Below are 15,783 nucleotides of genomic sequence, written 5' to 3' on the forward strand. Positions count from 1 at the left end.
GTTCTGACTCGGAAGAAAACAGGTTCTTTAAGGTCACTCCTTTCCTGGTGAACAAAGACAGCCATTTATTGGTGTGAAATATTTCTCTTTCAGATATCCCACTGGAGGCAGTGGGGGGCATGCCCTAGAATGCTGCCACGTGGAACCCAGCCTGGTTTGCCCTCTGGACCCCCCACTGTCTCTAAGCCTGCCTGCTTCTCCTTCCTGTCTGCTTCAGCCTGAGCCGGCCCTCCCTGAGAGCAGCTGCCACAGTGGCTGCAGGCTCCTCCCCACCGTGGGCCGGGGCAGGTACATCTCTCCCTGGTGGCTCCGCCCTTATAGATGTACCTAGTGTCTGGAGCACCTTTGGTCACTGGAGCTTGTCGGCATCGTGCCTTTCCTGTGGTTTTCTGACAGAGGGGAGCCCAGCTTCTGACCAGTGTAGTTTGGGTTATTTCTTCCAGCAGCATTTGTGGTATGGGACAGGTGGCCCAGGGGCACTAAGGCGTGCTGACGGGGAGGCTGATCGAGATGGTTCTGTGCCCCTCCCCAGCAGCCCTCCTGGGGTGGTGCTCCTTGCTGCCCTGCGGAACAGCATTAAGACTTGTTTCTGGCCAGTCAACAGCCTTAAATGCTGAAAGGGAGAAAAGCTGGTAGAAATTCCTCTGTCTTAACATCCTCTACCTCTTTTGTCCATCTTTAAAAAATATCTATCCCTAGGTAAGGCATTTTAGTCTCCCCCCTGCCTGGCTTCCAGCCACTCCCTCACATCTCTGTCCTCTCCTTCTCCACCTACCTGTCCTCCTGTATCTCTTCTGCTTATGGCAGTGCCCCTTTCCCTCCTTGCTCACCCGTCCTTATCCTGGCCCTCCCCAAGGAATAGGGTAACCTGAGGCTCCTGGGAGGAGCATTGGCCTCGAGGGGCCTCACTGCTGATGGTGCATATCCGTGGACCAGGTCTTCCGTGGGCTGGGCTGGGTCCTGCCGGTGGGCATCTCCTTCCCCTTTTCCTCCCCACCACCCAGTGGAGACCTTTATTGAGGAGGGCCTCCTGGAGCACATACCTCTTTCCACCTGGGAGGGCCCTGGCTGCCCTCTTGGGACTAGTGTCTAGGGCTGTGTCACAGACAGATCTCCTGGATCTCTGGCCATGGGTGGACCTTTGTGTCCAAGCTGGACTGGGTGGGAGAAGGCTTGGGCATCATGGTGTGTGGCCTGTGTGGGTGTAACCCTTCCTCCATGGCTTCTCAGGCTCCTCAGCCTTCAGATACAGACTCCTCCCGGTGCATTGTTGACTGTTCCTCCTCCTGGGAACTTTTCTAACCGTGTGTGTGTGTGTGTGTGTGTGTGTGTGTGTGTGTGTGTGTGTGTGTGTGTGTGTTCTTTGACTTCTCTGTTTCTGGCATCTTTCTGTCGATGCACCCCACAGATCTTTCCTGGACCACTGCTCTTCGTGTGAACTCTATCTTGATGCTTGTCTGTGAATTGAACCTTTAACTCTCCCAGATAAAAATATCTAGACTTATCTGAATTGAACCCAAGCTCCGACCCATCTCCTGATGCCCACCCCCGACTAACACAACGAAACCCAATCCAACCCCTTGATTTTGCCATTTCGTTCCCTATTCTCCACCCACCAGTTGGTTTCTCCCCCCAGATCCCCTATCTCAATCAAAGGACCACTCCTCCTCGGACCTCAAGCCAACATAGCCCTGCAGAACCTGCCCTCCCTCTCTCGGCAAGGACTATCACTTGGGCTATTGCCTTGTTCTCACTATTTCCTACCTCCACCATTTCCATGACTCAGAGCCAGAGCACAGTGTTGTTTGAAAACCTTAGAGGCCTTGCTGTCCAGGTACTTCCCATGTTAGTTAGCCCGGAACCTCCCACATTCCCCAGGCAGTCCAGCACATACCATTGCCAGGAGCTGTTCTAGGTGCTGAAATTGCACTGATTTACACCTGCCCTGCCTACCCTGCACAGTCACGGAGATGGAGCATGCTCCATCCTGCTTCTGGGCCTTTGCGTGTGCTGTCCTCAGGGAGACAGCGCATCTGTTAAGACCTGGTCTAGATGTCTCCTCATGCTCAAAGCCCTCTCAGACTTCTGCCCCTCCCCTGGACCACGCGGAGGTTCACCTTGCAGTGATTTGTTTGCACATCTGTCTCTCCTCCAGACTGCAGGCTCCCAGAAGACTGGATCCTTGTCTGATTCACTTTTTTAAACATTTATTTTAATTAAATATTGAATAGGTGTGTATAAAGAATATAAGAATACTCATGAAATATGTATAAGATGTAACAATAACAATACAGTGAACACCTGTGGACCGACCTTCCTTGTAAGAGAAATAATTCATTCATACCATCATTACTTATGACAGGGCCTGGAACTAGTCTAGGGCCAATAAGTGTTTGTGAATAACGCAATGCTCGAATGAATGAATGAACCTCTCTGCTTTTCTCCATGAATTTCTCAGTTTTGCTGAGAAAACTCCAGGTGAAGTGGTTTTAACTAAATCATGTGTCTGCCCTAACCCAGTCCCACTCTGTGAGCTCACTGTACTGTTAATGTGTCTTTCCGTTTACTGTGCGTACGTTTATTGAGTGCCCACTCAGTGTCAAGCATGGTGCTGGGGCCTGGGCAACAGTGGGGAGCAAAATGTCAGAGACCTCTTCCTTGTGAGCGTCCACTTAAACAGCTCTTTGGAAAAAAGAAAAAATATGAAGAACTCAAATCGCAGTGCTTTCCACCCCTGTACAGCCTCACTGTGCCCTCTAAGGGAGGAAGTGTGGCACAAGAGTTAAGGACACGAGCTGGTGGCCTTGACGTTGGAACCCCAGCTCCACCCCTTGCAAGCCATGGTGGCTTTGTGAGTTACTTAACTTCTTCGTGCGGCAGTTTTCTTGTCGTAAAATGGGCAAAATATATCCTACCCCGTGGGTTTGCTATCAGACTCAAGGGGGTTACTATGGGACAGGTGCTTGGCACTGGCAGGGCTCGCAGTGAGGGCCCAGATGCCATTTCCGCCTCTGCAGTCTGCAGAAAACTGTATGCGGTGGCGCTGAGGGTGCGGCCAGAGGCTGAAAAGGACTCCAGGTGCCGTTCCTGCCATTCTCTCCTCCAGGGAAGGGCGGAGGGCCAGGCTGGTCATGTGCTATGTTTCCTCAGCTCTAACGCACTTTTGGGGCATGTTTTCCTGTTCTGAGTCACGATGTGCATACGATCCATCTATTGAGGAAACACATATTGCGTGTCCGGCGTGTGCCAGACACTGTACTAGGCCCTGGGACACACCGTAGCGAAGGTGCCACAGAGGCTCTGCCCACACAGAGCTGGCAGTCCAATTCAAGGGTCACAGAGGATACGCAAAAGCTGCACACGTATCACACGATGACTTGGAATGTTTTAAGTGCCATGAGAACAAAGAGGCAGGAGGGACAGAAGCTGCATCGTAAATAGTAGTCAGGGACAGTGTGCCTGAGAGGGTGCCAGCAAGAGCAGGCATTTGAGAGAGTGCAGGTGCCCGCAGATGCAAACGTGTAGAGGCAGGAGTGGGCCTGGCGTAAGGCAAGTGGAGGGCGGGAGAGAGCAAGTCGTAGGAGATGAGGCCTCAGAGGGAAAGGGACTGAATCTCATGGACCTCATGGGCCATTGCAAAGCCTTGGGCTTTTTCTCTGGGAGAGAAAGGAAACTGTTGGAGGGTTTGAGCAGAAGAAGGAAGTGGTCTGGCTTAGGTATGTAAAGCGTGATCCTGGCTGCTGCGTAGAGAAGGCCATGGAGGGGCAAGTGGAAGCAGCCAGGCTTATGCAGAACGGAAAGAAGAAGGGACAGTGGCTTGAACCAGATGGAGCAAGGAGGCAGTGGGAGTGGCCAGACGGAAGCCGTCCATATGTACTGCTGATCGACATGGGATGAGAGAAGGGAGTCAGAGGTGACTCCGAGGGGAAGCCTGGGAGGAGCACATTTGGGGGAAGAACAGGAGCTTGGCTTGGATGTGTCGTTTGAGATGCCTATAAAACCTCTCGGTGAAGATGTAGGTTTGACAGACAAGAGAGAAGTTCAGGGAAGAGATCTGGGCCAGAGATACACACTTGGTAGTTATCGGTGGGAAGCAGGATTTAGAGCCTTGGGCCTGATGTGCACAAGGACTGAGTCCCTCCAGTGTAAGAAGCGGAGCTCTGGGATTGCGAGATGATGAGGCAGACCCTGCAAAAGTGTTGAGAAGGGCGTAGCGGGAGGCAAGAGGAAACCCAGGAGAAGGTGGTGTTCCAGAAGGCAGGAAGGAGGGAGTACTCGGCGCTGTCAGGTGCTGCTGCTGCTGGTTAGCTGAGGTGGGGAACCGCGGAGTGACTGTCAAGTTTGATAATGTGGAGGCCATCGGTGACTGGGACCTGAGCGATGTCTGTGGAATGATGGGTAACAGCCAGGTTGGACTGGGCTGAGCGGAAGGGAGGAGAGGCACCGAGTGGAGACAATTCTTTCGCGAGTTTCCCTGTGAAGAGGAGCAGAGAAATGGGGCAGTAGCTGAAGGGGGAAGTGGGTCGACGTTCTTTTTTAGGATGGGAGACGCATGTTTGTACGCTAACGGAAATAATCCAACAGAGAGGGGAAGATGGATGACGAAGGAGAGGGGAGAGTTTGGGAAGGTGAAAGTGGGCCTTGGGAACAGGAGACAGGCGAACAGTGAGGGGCAGATGCTGCGAGGCCATGGATGTGCAGATTCTCCTCCAGTGGCTCCCACTTTCTCCATGAGATGGCAAGCAGATCGTCAGTGACAGTGGAAAGAGGGAGGGACATGTTGGAGGCTTGGAGGTTAAGCAGAAGGTGTGAGGAACAATACAAGAGGACGGGAGGGTGAAGGGGGACGGCTCCGTATTGCATGGACACGCGGCCTGCGCACAGGGGGCATCGCCCTTGCGGTGCAGACTTTGCTGAGTGCAGAGGCATTGTACGTTTATTTGCAATAACCACAGCTGAGTTGAAAGTTAACTTAAGTTTGGATCCTTAATTGTCACAATCAGAAAGACTACATCATGATGCCACGTTGAATTAAAACATCACTGTGTACACAGAACATTGCCTGTCACATGTCAGGCAACACAGATACAGTAGAAACGGCTAAAGTTCTTAGAAGAAACCACAGACCTTGCGCAGCCTGGGAGGGAGCGATGCAGTCCCTTCGTAGGTTAGAAAGGGCTCTTGGAGCTTCTGACCAGCTTTCAAGGACTGCGTTTAAATTCCAGCCCCAAGTAATTTAAGTAAAAAATGAAACTATGCATTTAACCAAGTGAAAATATTTCTTAAAGATACATAGAAATTAGTCTACTGAGAGGCCCTAGCGCCCAGGTTTTGAGTGTAAACCATAGATGCTGAAGCCACCACCGTACTGCGTCTCAGAGCTGGTGGCGAAGATGGCGCAGAGAAGCTAGACCCAGACTCTGGTTATCTTACCGAAGAAGCAAGTGGTGGGTCTGTGAGACTCGATAGATGGGTATATGCTGCTTTTGGTTGATGAAAGAAACATCCAATGGACATTTAATAGTGTTTCTTTCTTCTGGAAGAGTCTTCAGTAGATGGATGGCATGCCTGTCCATCAGCACTTCCCCGGAAGCGAGAAGCTAATGAGCGGACCTCCGCAGTGGGCTCCTCCTCTCTCCTCTGAAATGGCTTGTCCTAAGATGTCCTTCCAGTTGGCTCCTGAATCGTTTTGGCAAGCAGATGGCCTTTACATAAGGACAGCGAACTTAAATTCTCCTCCAGTCAGTCAGACCCTACAAGAATTGGGCACCGGGGCAGACGGGTCAGGCCAGGCTGCTCCACGGGCAGCTGTGGTCGGGCCTCCGCAGTGGCTCTGAGCCAGTTCGCCCTGTCTCTGGGTGCCAGTATCCACCCAAATGAATGCAGACCGAAAAAAGTATAAAATTTCAGGAAAGCAATATAAAGCATTGCTTTTTGCTTTTTTGTGCTCAGCGTCTTTCAAATTAGAAAAAGAAAATTGGCAGAAATGAACTTAAGTTGGGTAAAAAGAGAAGGCATGTACGAGAATTGAGTTTAGCTCGATGGTTTGCTTTCTATCTCACTGAACTACTCAGTTCTGCTGGCTTGGCTGCAGCTGGGCCAGGTCGGGACGGAGGTAGGGGCCAGACACACTGGACCTCCTTCTATGTGGCTCCCCTGGGGCTGGATTCTAGAACTCCGGCCCCACCCACCCTTACACTAGCGGAAAAGTAGTACTTTGCCCATGTGTTGAACTTGGTCTGGCTGCAGGCCTGCTGGAGGACTTCCAGGAAGAAGGCACCTTGGTCCCTGCTGGAGATGGCATTAACTAGACATTGGGGTGCCTCCCACACCCACCTCCACTGTCTGGGGTCAGCCTCTGAAAGGGACCACATCAGAATGTAACAGACCTGCCAGGGCAGTAGCTCTGAACTTGAGCTGTATCTGGAAACTACCAAGGAAAAAGTACTAATGCCAGGGTCCTGCCCCCACAGAATCTCATGTAATTTGTCTGCGGTGCAGTGTGAGACTCAGAATTTTTTTTTTTTTTTTTTCCAGGCAAGGCAGCCCTTGGTTGACCTCACAGATTGCAAGGGCCTTGTCAGTTTACAATCCCTTAGTTTTTATTTTTTACGTCTACAATACCTGGTTTTCCTAGGTGGTCTCCCATCCAAGTACTAACCAGGCCCGACCCTGCTTGGCTTCCGAGATCAGACAGGATCGGGCTTGTTCAGGATGGCATGGCCATAGACGAGACTCAGAAATTTTTAAATCACCCTAGGTGTTTCTAATGCACATAGGTTTAGAGCCTTGGTACTCAAAGTGTAGTCTGCAGACCGAGTAAAGGCATTATCTAGAGATTCTTAAAAATGCAACCCCACCCAAGACTTACTGAAATCAGAATCTGCACTTAATCAAGATGTAAGAAGGACACTCATGATCCTACCACATGGCCCGGTGCTGAGGGTTCAAGTGGGAGATGCTTGACAGGGCCGAGCACGGGGCATAGTCAGCGCTCGGCGAATGGTGGCTGTGATCATGGCCCTAGGCAGGAAGAGAGCATGGTAATGGGACTTGGCGGAGACCCCTGCAGGCTGCTTCTCTAAGATGTGTCTCTAACATAGTCATTTTCAATGTCATTTCAGCGTTTCCAGGAGACTGGACCCCAAGGAGCCCTTGAGTAGCCAGAGAGCAGCTTCCCCAACCCCGAAGCAGGCTTCTGCTACTGCTCCTGGCCGCGAGAGCCCCCGAGAGACGAGGGCACAGGGCCCAGCAGGCCAGGAGGCTGATGGCCCCCGCAGGACGCTGCAGGTAGACGGCAGGACGCAGAGATCAGGGCGGTCCCCCTCTGTGTCACCGGACAGAGGCAGCACCCCCACATCACCCTACTCCGTCCCCCAGATCGCTCCCCTTCCCAGCAGCACGCTGTGTCCCATATGTAAGACCTCGGACCTCACGTCGACCCCCAGCCAGCCCAACTTCAACACCTGCACCCAGTGTCACAACAAGGTCTGCAACCAGTGCGGGTTCAACCCCAACCCTCACCTCACCCAGGTAACCACCTCCGCGTCGCTTCCCCCACCTGTCTTCCCACACCTACCCTGCTTCCTTGTCCCTCTGTCACCAACTCCCTCTCCCTGCTCATTTCCCTTGGCCACTGGCATCTGTGTCTTTCTGGGGTCATATTCTGGCTCCAGAGGTGGTAGCAGAGAATAAGGCCTGGCCCCGGATCTCCTGAGGGATTCCTGTTCCTCCCGGAAGCTTGGGCAGAGGCCCAGAGTCGAAGATGCTTTCTTACCTGGTTCCAGTTTGGCCTGGCAAAACGATGTTGAGAGGGCCAAGGACAGTCTGATGGACAACTTTCCCCAGTGGGTACTCATTTGGAGAGGGCCCCCAAAGAGGCAAATTCCCCTGGCCCTAGGCCAGCCTCTCTTCAACAGTGGGCCTCGGAGGGGGATGCTGGTGAGGGGAGCCAGGTGCTAGGGAGGCAGGAAACTGCCTTCCACTCAGGCTCCGGAATGCCGCTCCTCCAGACTCCTGTTCCAGTTAGCTGGGGCGGAGCAGCTGCCCATCTACTGGGAAACCTTGGGGTAGAGACCCAGGTTGGGGGCCCAGCATTCACAATGGGTGACACAGTATCTTATACTCACCAAGTGGTCACTACAGGGCCATTTCCATGAGATTGGCCTCCTTTCTGCCCCAGATGATCCTGGGTCTACAGCCCCACCCTGGCTTTGCTCAGGGTGCTTTGAGCTGCTGTGGGTCGCTCAGTCGCTCAGGCGAGCCCCAGAGGCTCTCTGGTGACCTAGAGGCTGGCTGCTCCAGTATACTAGCTGAGCCGGGGCCATGGCTTTGAAGTGAACTGAGCGGGTTTGCTGACTTCCTCCCTCTCCTCCTGGGTAACCAGAGAGGTCACTGGTTCTCCCCTCAGGGCTGTGCCCTTGGGCAGGCTGGAGAGTGGCTGACTGAGGTACCGGCCTGACCACCGCTGGGATTATCAGCAGCAGGAGCCGTTTTGACCACATGGGTGGGGGGATGAGTGAGAATAATTGTTCGCAGGCCGGGGTCTATTTGTGACATGAAGTGCTGTGGGTGTGGGACGTGTGGTTTGAGAGAGGTAAGTGTGAGATTCCGAGGAAGGAGCTGCTGGTGTGGGGAGATGACTCAGTGCATTTGGAGTCGTTCCTGGAGTGTGGGGGCTTCCTGAGGAGGCGTGCACACTCGTGATTATTACATCTGGGATTAGAAACGGCCCGTCCCTGCACTGATCGGTTAGGTAAGTGTTTGCTCAGTATCTAGAACAGTGTGATTAAGGCCACGGCAGCTCACTTGGAGAAGCCAGAAGCACCTGGCCTCACAGGATCTGGAAGGCTTGGCAGGCAGGGATGCGAGATGCCGCTACGGGCATCCCCCCCACCTTGTGCTGGCCTTGGTCTCTGGGTTCCAGCCTCCCTGAGGTGCTCACTCGAGCTGCAGGCCCTGAACGACTTTGGGCGGGTGGGCAGAGATCAAGGGAGAGCCACACACGGTGGCACCAGTTTTCTGGCGGGCCCCCCAGTCCTTACCACACAGTGGGCTCCTCCTTGCCTAGGACCTTCGGCGAGGTGGGAAGGAAGCCAGCCTTTGACTGTGCCTGGAAAAACAGCAGAGTGGGAGGACCTTGGCGACACTCAGTCCATCTGCTTCCTTGAGCTGGGAGGAAGTTGAGGCTCAGGGCCAGGAGGAAAGGGGCCTGAAACTTCCCGCAGACTCACAGCATTGGGAGAAGAGCGGGCCTCCTGGCCCGGCAATTTAGGCACCTGCTGGGCTTGACAAATGCCATGGTTCCTGGCGGGAGACTTCCCAGAGGCTTCAGTGCATCCCAGAGGGCGCCACGGACCAGGGCGGGGCTGTGGCCGGCAGCCTTTCCCAGCCTGGCTTTCACAGTGCGTTAGGGCTGCTGTTCCATGGCGTCCAGGTTCAATGCTGACCTAGTCCATTCTCCAGTTCTCATCTGGTAGCTTCCCTTTCCCACCGAGGCCTCTAAGCAGAGCCTTCTCTTCTCTGTGGTTGGGTTCCGGTGTGTTCCTGTCAAGGAAAAGAGCCTTCAGCACGTATTCCCGAGGGGCTGACAGCGCCTAGTTTTTGAGTCAGAGCAGGTACCCTTTGTCACTTTGCTAAGAGCAGATTCGCCTCCCTAGTCACGCTTCCACATAATGAGAAGATAAGTTGCAAGTCTTGCTGATAGATCTACCCTGGTCGGAGCACATCTGTTCCGGCACCTCTAACTTGACGTTCTGAGGGACCCCGTCTGGCGCCGGGAGGTCGTGCCTGGGCCTGCTGCTGTGGTGGTGCTGAGCCCTGGTTGAGAAGGGCCGGCAGCCTGGGTCCCGCATCCTGCCTCGGAGGTCAGCAGCCTCCTCTCGAGGGCATGTCAGTAGGACGCACTGCTCCTCGGCTTCCCACTGGCAGGGGGAAGGACATAGCAGTCCTGGAGAGGGACAGGGCCACACAAGTGACGTGCAGCCTTTCATGGCCTCTCTGAGACTGCTGATGAAGCCGCTCTTGGATCTTTGGGACTATGGGAAATGAGCCTCTTTGTGTGTGTCACGAGTAGAGAATCACTGGCCGCTTTGTAACTCAAGTTGCCCCACGGATTCGGAGTGTTGTGGAACTCTGTGCTGATGGCCTCGTGAGGACAAATGAGCAGAATGGAGGAGAAGGACTGGCGCCACGGAGCCGATGGTCACCGGAACTCGGTGCTTTTGTTTTTCTGTCTCAGATCATCTGTCAGGGTCTTGTACTTCAGCTGGGTCCCACGGGCACGGCAGACCACGTCTGGAGATGAGACTCACGTGCAAGTAGAGCCGTCAGCCCCATTTGGCCCCGGCGTCTGAGATCTGGAACCACTGCATTTCTGGCCCGTGGCCCCAAGTCTCCCCTGTCAGCCCTGTGGCTGCCAGATGGGAACCACACTCACAGACATGACGCTGGCTGTTCTGCCCGTGCCCAGGTTGGCCGGCTTTCGAGGCCGTGATTGCCCTGAAGGAGACGCTTGCCCGTGTCCTCTGCTGGGTTTCTGAGTGCCTGGAGCATGTGGGGACTGCATGGCAGTCGGGACAGAGCTCAGGGTGCCTCTGGCACATGGGAGGAGACAAGGTTTGGGGAAGTCTCGGCTTAGGTCATTCTGGAGCAAAAGAGCTGGGGACCCAGAGCCGGTGGCGCAGTCTCCCGTTTCCCCCGGGGCCTCCCAGCCCCATTTCCCCACCCACAGTCCAGTTTGGTTTGGAACAAGCAGGGCAACTGGCCTGTTTCATGGCGAAGGCTGTTTCTTCCTGGGATTCTCCAGTCTTGGAGGTCAGGGCAGGTAAATAATTTAACCTGTTTGAAACCGTGACAAAAGACTGGGGGGTTCCTTATGGGGTCCAAACATTTCTTGTTACCTCTGAGAGACCATCCCCGTGAGGGTGCTCTGACCAGGGGGCCGGGGGTGTTAGCACTCAAGCTCATTCAGCGCCCAGTGATGAGAAGAGGCAGGAAGATGGTTCTCCTCTCTCCCTGCGTGAGGGCTTCTAGACAAGTACCTTAAACTTCCTGAAGGTCAGGTGACCAGCCTCAGTGGCTTTGCTGATGCCCACCCCAAACTTGCCCAGGCCAATTAGCCCACCTCTCCAGTCCTCAGTGACTTAACTTTCAGGGCTGCTACCCCTTTCTTTTCTAGGAGGGAGACCCTTGTTGCACTTGTCAGGCCCCTATTTTGATAGCTGGGGGTGGGAGACAAGGCATGGCCATGAGCCAGCTGGGCGGACAGTAGGTAGGAAGGCAAAGTCAAAGATGGAAGTGAGCTGCTGGTGAATATGAGCAGTGTCCGGGGCAGGCACAGCCCACCTCAGCCCTCCCAGAGGCCTCCCTGCCCTACTCAGAGTAGCCCCGGCAGCACATTCTGGCCTGGAACTCCCCCAGATGTGAGTCTGTCCTCGCCCTGGGAGCAGCATCGCTGAGAGTGAGAGCCGTGTAGAGGCGGGGCTGACCGCACACCTGTGCTTCCAGGTCGGATCAGCAGAATTTCCCCAGAGCACTACCTAAATCCAGCCTGCACCTGGGAGGCCCACCCTCTGCCCCACGGGGAGCAGCGGCGGGGCTGCCACCTCATCCCCCCAGCCTTCCAGGTCCAGGCAGCCCATCCCTTCCCAACTCCCTTGCTCTTATCAGAATCACTTATAAGCCCCTCTAAGAAAACTATGGAAGAGTGATCATGGCCTTTGCTCTCCTATTCCAAGGTCTAGACTTTTCCGAGACCAAGCCAAGATGTTTAATCCAGCCTGCCTCCCCACCCCCATCGGCAAGCCTTGGGCTTCGGCACTTACCCACAGTGGGTGGTGTGGAGACTACGCAATGGCCTCGGTCCTCTTCCTCTGCTGCCTGCATCCCACTCCTTTCCGGCAGGGGCTGGGGCACCAGATGGCCCGGGGGCGGTGCTGTGAGTGCAGCACAGATCCCTCCGCTGCAGCCACCAGCCTTGCCCCCTTTCCTCTGCTCCCTTCTGGCCACACTGCCGCCTGGGCCTGTAAGGAATGAGGAGCAGGTGTTAGAAGGACATGGATCAGCAGTGGGCTGATGAGAGGCAAAGGTGTCCTCCTCCTTCCTGGGCCCAGGAGGAGGTGACATATGCACATGCGCCCAGCTTCCCCTCACCACCTCCAAACAAAATGGAAGTGGGGCTCCAGGCGGCAGGCCCTTTGGGAGGCCTTTCTCCCACCGCACGTCTAGTCCTTGGGTAGTCTAGTCTGCCTCGCAGTAGTCATTTTGACCCAAACAATTTTTGAGTCAGTAGGGAAATGCCTCCCAAGCTTCAAGCGGCCCTGGGAAGCCAGCTCTGCTACCAGTCCATGCTCCCAAGAGAAAGGGCCCTCGGCCTCTGCTTGGACCCCTTCAGGGGGAGGCCGGAGCCACTGAGGACATGTGGAAGAGGCAGCCGTGCAGAAGGGGGGTTGGCTCACAGCTGGAGCCATCAAGCATGGAGCGTAACTTTTAGCTATGAAAGGGGGTTGTAAAGTTATCTAGGAATGAATATAAAATTAATTCAGAACAGAAAATATGAAATTTTATTTCTAAACACCTGGTTTTAGATGTGAGGGCAAAAGAAACAGAACGAAAAGAGAATGGAGTCAAAATGGTAGCAAAAAGGAGAAATAAAGTAAATAAGAACAGGCAGGAGGGAAAAGAGGGGAGAGGCGGGGAGAGGCAGAGGAGGAGAGCTCGGCGAAGTAACCAGTGGCCGGCTGGTTACCTCCGGTTCTGCCGTTTCTGCTATCCGTTTAGCTCAGCCTTTGGCCTGGACAGGCCCGCTTGTAGCCGCGCAGTCGGAGGCGGCCCTCTCCCTTCTTCTCAACCCTTCCTCCCTCCACAAGTGCTTTTTGTGTCCTTACGATAAACCAGGAACTTCCTTTGATTGTGAAGAGTCGGGTGGAGCTGAAGCAGACATGTCACGTGGCCCCGTGAAGCCTGCAGGCCGGCGGGAGAGGCAGACCTTCCACCAGTAGCCACACAAAGCAAATGCTTAGTCGCACCTGGGGGTCTGGGCTGAGGAGGACCAGGAGGAAGGCCGGGGATTCTTGATGGGATTCTGCAGCAAGACCGTTGGGAGCTTCTGCAGGGAGGGGAAATTAGGCTACAGGATATGACCCTGAAGCTGGACTGGAGGCAGGTGGAGGCAGGGGACGCCTGAGGGGAAGCGCATGGTCCACGTGAGGGCCAGGGAGCAAGAGGGCGTGCAGATCCTGCTGGGGTCTCTGGATGGGATTTCAGGGGTTTTGGAGAGTGGCAGTGGGAAGGTCAGCGGATGTGCATTTAAAAGCACTTTGGAAATAGATAATGATGATGGTTGCACATCATTATGAATATAATTAATGCCACTGAATGGTACACTCAAACGGTTAAAATGGCAAATTTTGTGTTATGGCGCACTCTTCATCTTTCTAATTCCCCCCCGGCCCCCAACACACACACCCACACACACCCTCTGGCTGCTGGGTGGAGAATAGCGTACAGGAGGAGCGTGGGTTCTGGGCGCAGGCTGGGGCCGGACCAGGGCAGTGGTGTGGCGATGGTCGTGGAGAGCCTCAATAGAATCCTGGTATATTTTGGAGGCTAATCAGACAGGTTTTGGAAATGTCTTGGACATGAGGGTAGGGGGTAGAGATGGAGAATTTTTCTGTTTAGGTCATGTCAAGTTGGGGTGCCCGTGAGCACCCGAGTGGAGTCTCGTAGGCTGACAAATCTAAGACCCTGGCGTGCAGCCAGCAGGTAGGGGCTGGAGACCTTTGAGAGTCACAGCATGTATTGACATCAGTATGGTTCCCACTAAGCACTGAAGCAGGCATATCATTAACTAGAGATCAGTATTTGTTTAAGGTTCTTTTTCAGGTGAAATTTATATAGAATGAAATATACAAAGCTTAAGTGTACCATTCAGTGAGCTTTGACAAATGTGTGCATCTGTGCCACCCAAACCCCTCTATCGAGATGAAAAATATCCCCATCACCGCACAGACCCCATCCCGCCCTTCCTTGCCCCTCTGCCAGAGACAGCTGCTGCTGATTTTTATCCACCGTACACAAGTTTTGTCTATGCCAGAGCTTCATATAACTGGATCCTACAGAGTGTACTCTTCTGGAAAGGCTTCTTTCACTCAGCACAGTGTTTTCTGAGGTCCGTCCACGTGGACCACCCTCAAGAAGCCTGGCTGAGAAGGAGCAGACAGCACAGGCAGTAACTAGGGAGGCTGTGCAGACAGGAGAGGGTTCCTGAAAAGCAGGAGACGATGCGCTGTCCGGGTTCTGAGAGGAAAGGGGTGCCAAGGAACATGGAAGATGGGGCGTGGACCCCGAGGAGGCAAGTCTCAATCCCGAGTTGTCGTGTGGCTCCTCTTAAAGACACTGGAAACAGGGCCACCATGTGGGCCAGAAAGCAGGGGAGGGGCAGGAGAAATTGAACCAGCCCTTGTGAAGAAAAGCTTCCTGGAGAGGTGGGATGAGTTAACCAGGCAGCTGGCAGGGGGTGGGGTGGAGGCGGGGCCAGGAGAGGTTAGGACATAGTTCCTTTATGGTGGAGCTCATTTGCCTGGTGCCCATTCAGCTGCTCAGGTGAGGGACTGAAGCAAAAGATAAGCAATTGGGTCTAGTTCCGAAGCAGACGCAGATTGAAAGAACGCAGACATGTAGCAGAGTGACTAGAATGACATCAGATTCTGCAGGAAAGGAAGAGATGTGAAGGCCAAGGGCCCATGGATGAACGGGAAGCAGAGGCTCCGCTGTGAGGGCTCCCTGAGGCCCCAGGGCTACTAGCGGGGAGGCCTGGGAAGTGACCTAGATGGCTGGAGGAGGACAGGGACGGCGCGATTTGGGAGGAGATGCGGTTTAGGGTGATGGTGAGTTTGCGGGTGAGGTTGAGGGATAGACATGTTAGGGAGAAGGGCGGGGAAGCCAAGGCTGAGCCCCTAAGGCCCCCGGGGTTCCAAAGTGCAGCTGAGGCGGTGCCCCGAAGTGCAGGGAGCCCAGCTTCTGAAGAGGAGTGTGGGGGAGGAGTGCAGGGGAGTGGGCTTTGTCACAGACAAGAGGTTTCACAGGGCATGGTGGATGGGCCTGGAGGGAGGGGAGACCAGGGAAGAATGGAGAAGTTGAGGGGTATCAGGAGGCGGAGGCAGATGTGCCCAGAGATCAGCGAAGGAGCGGACTCTCCTCTCCATGGAGCTCCAGGCCCGCGAGGCCTTCCAGCCTCTACTCCCCAAATTCTGGCCTCAGATGCTAGGCAGGTTTCTAGAGCCTCCCTCAGGGTCTTGACCCGATAAGATTGGTACAGGCCTCCTCTGTGGGCCAGGCCTGGCTGATCCAGCTCTGGATCAGTGTGCCATGCACGATGGGACCCTGTGGTGCCTGCTCCAAAACCTGAGGCTAGCCAGCTGACAGGTGAAGCAGATAGTGGGCACATTTGAGCCAGCTGGATGCTGGATGAGCAGGTGCTATGTCCAACGCTGTGGGCCGACCCTGGCTCCCTCCTCCACGGGCCACAGTGGGATGTATACCTCAGTCAAGTCCTGGCTAGTGACTCACAGCCCTGAAGGGCATGGAGTCACACTGGCTGGTAGGCCCTCCCAGCAACCTCTGGACTTGGCACCAGCAGGGAGGGCTCATTATAAGCTATTTCTGTGACGTTTCAACTTGTACCAAAGTAGAAAAAAGCATGAATGCAGTACCAGGCGTGATGTCAGTGCAGAGTGATCCGACTCACTGAATGCCCGCCCTCCAGGGAGGGCTGGGCCTCGG

General features: G+C 54.5%; 1 protein-coding gene and 1 pseudogene across 1 annotated transcript in view; one reads left to right on the plus strand and one right to left on the minus strand.

Annotated features, from left to right (window-relative positions):
• Window positions 1-6,612: 6,612 nt before the first annotated feature.
• LOC112477575 lies at window positions 6,613-6,731 on the minus strand (annotated as a pseudogene).
• Window positions 6,732-7,002: 271 nt separating this feature from the next.
• Window positions 7,003-15,783, plus strand: part of BSN (bassoon presynaptic cytomatrix protein) — a 34,725-nt gene continuing 25,944 nt past the window's right edge. Inside the window, 2 exon segments of the mRNA XM_025044831.1 lie at window positions 7,003-7,043; window positions 7,125-7,533. Of these exon segments, the coding sequence (XP_024900599.1) occupies window positions 7,003-7,043; window positions 7,125-7,533 (450 nt within the window).

Source organism: Pteropus alecto, unplaced genomic scaffold (genome assembly GCF_000325575.1).
Source record: "Pteropus alecto unplaced genomic scaffold, ASM32557v1 scaffold53, whole genome shotgun sequence".
Taxonomy (NCBI): Eukaryota; Metazoa; Chordata; class Mammalia; order Chiroptera; family Pteropodidae; genus Pteropus; species Pteropus alecto.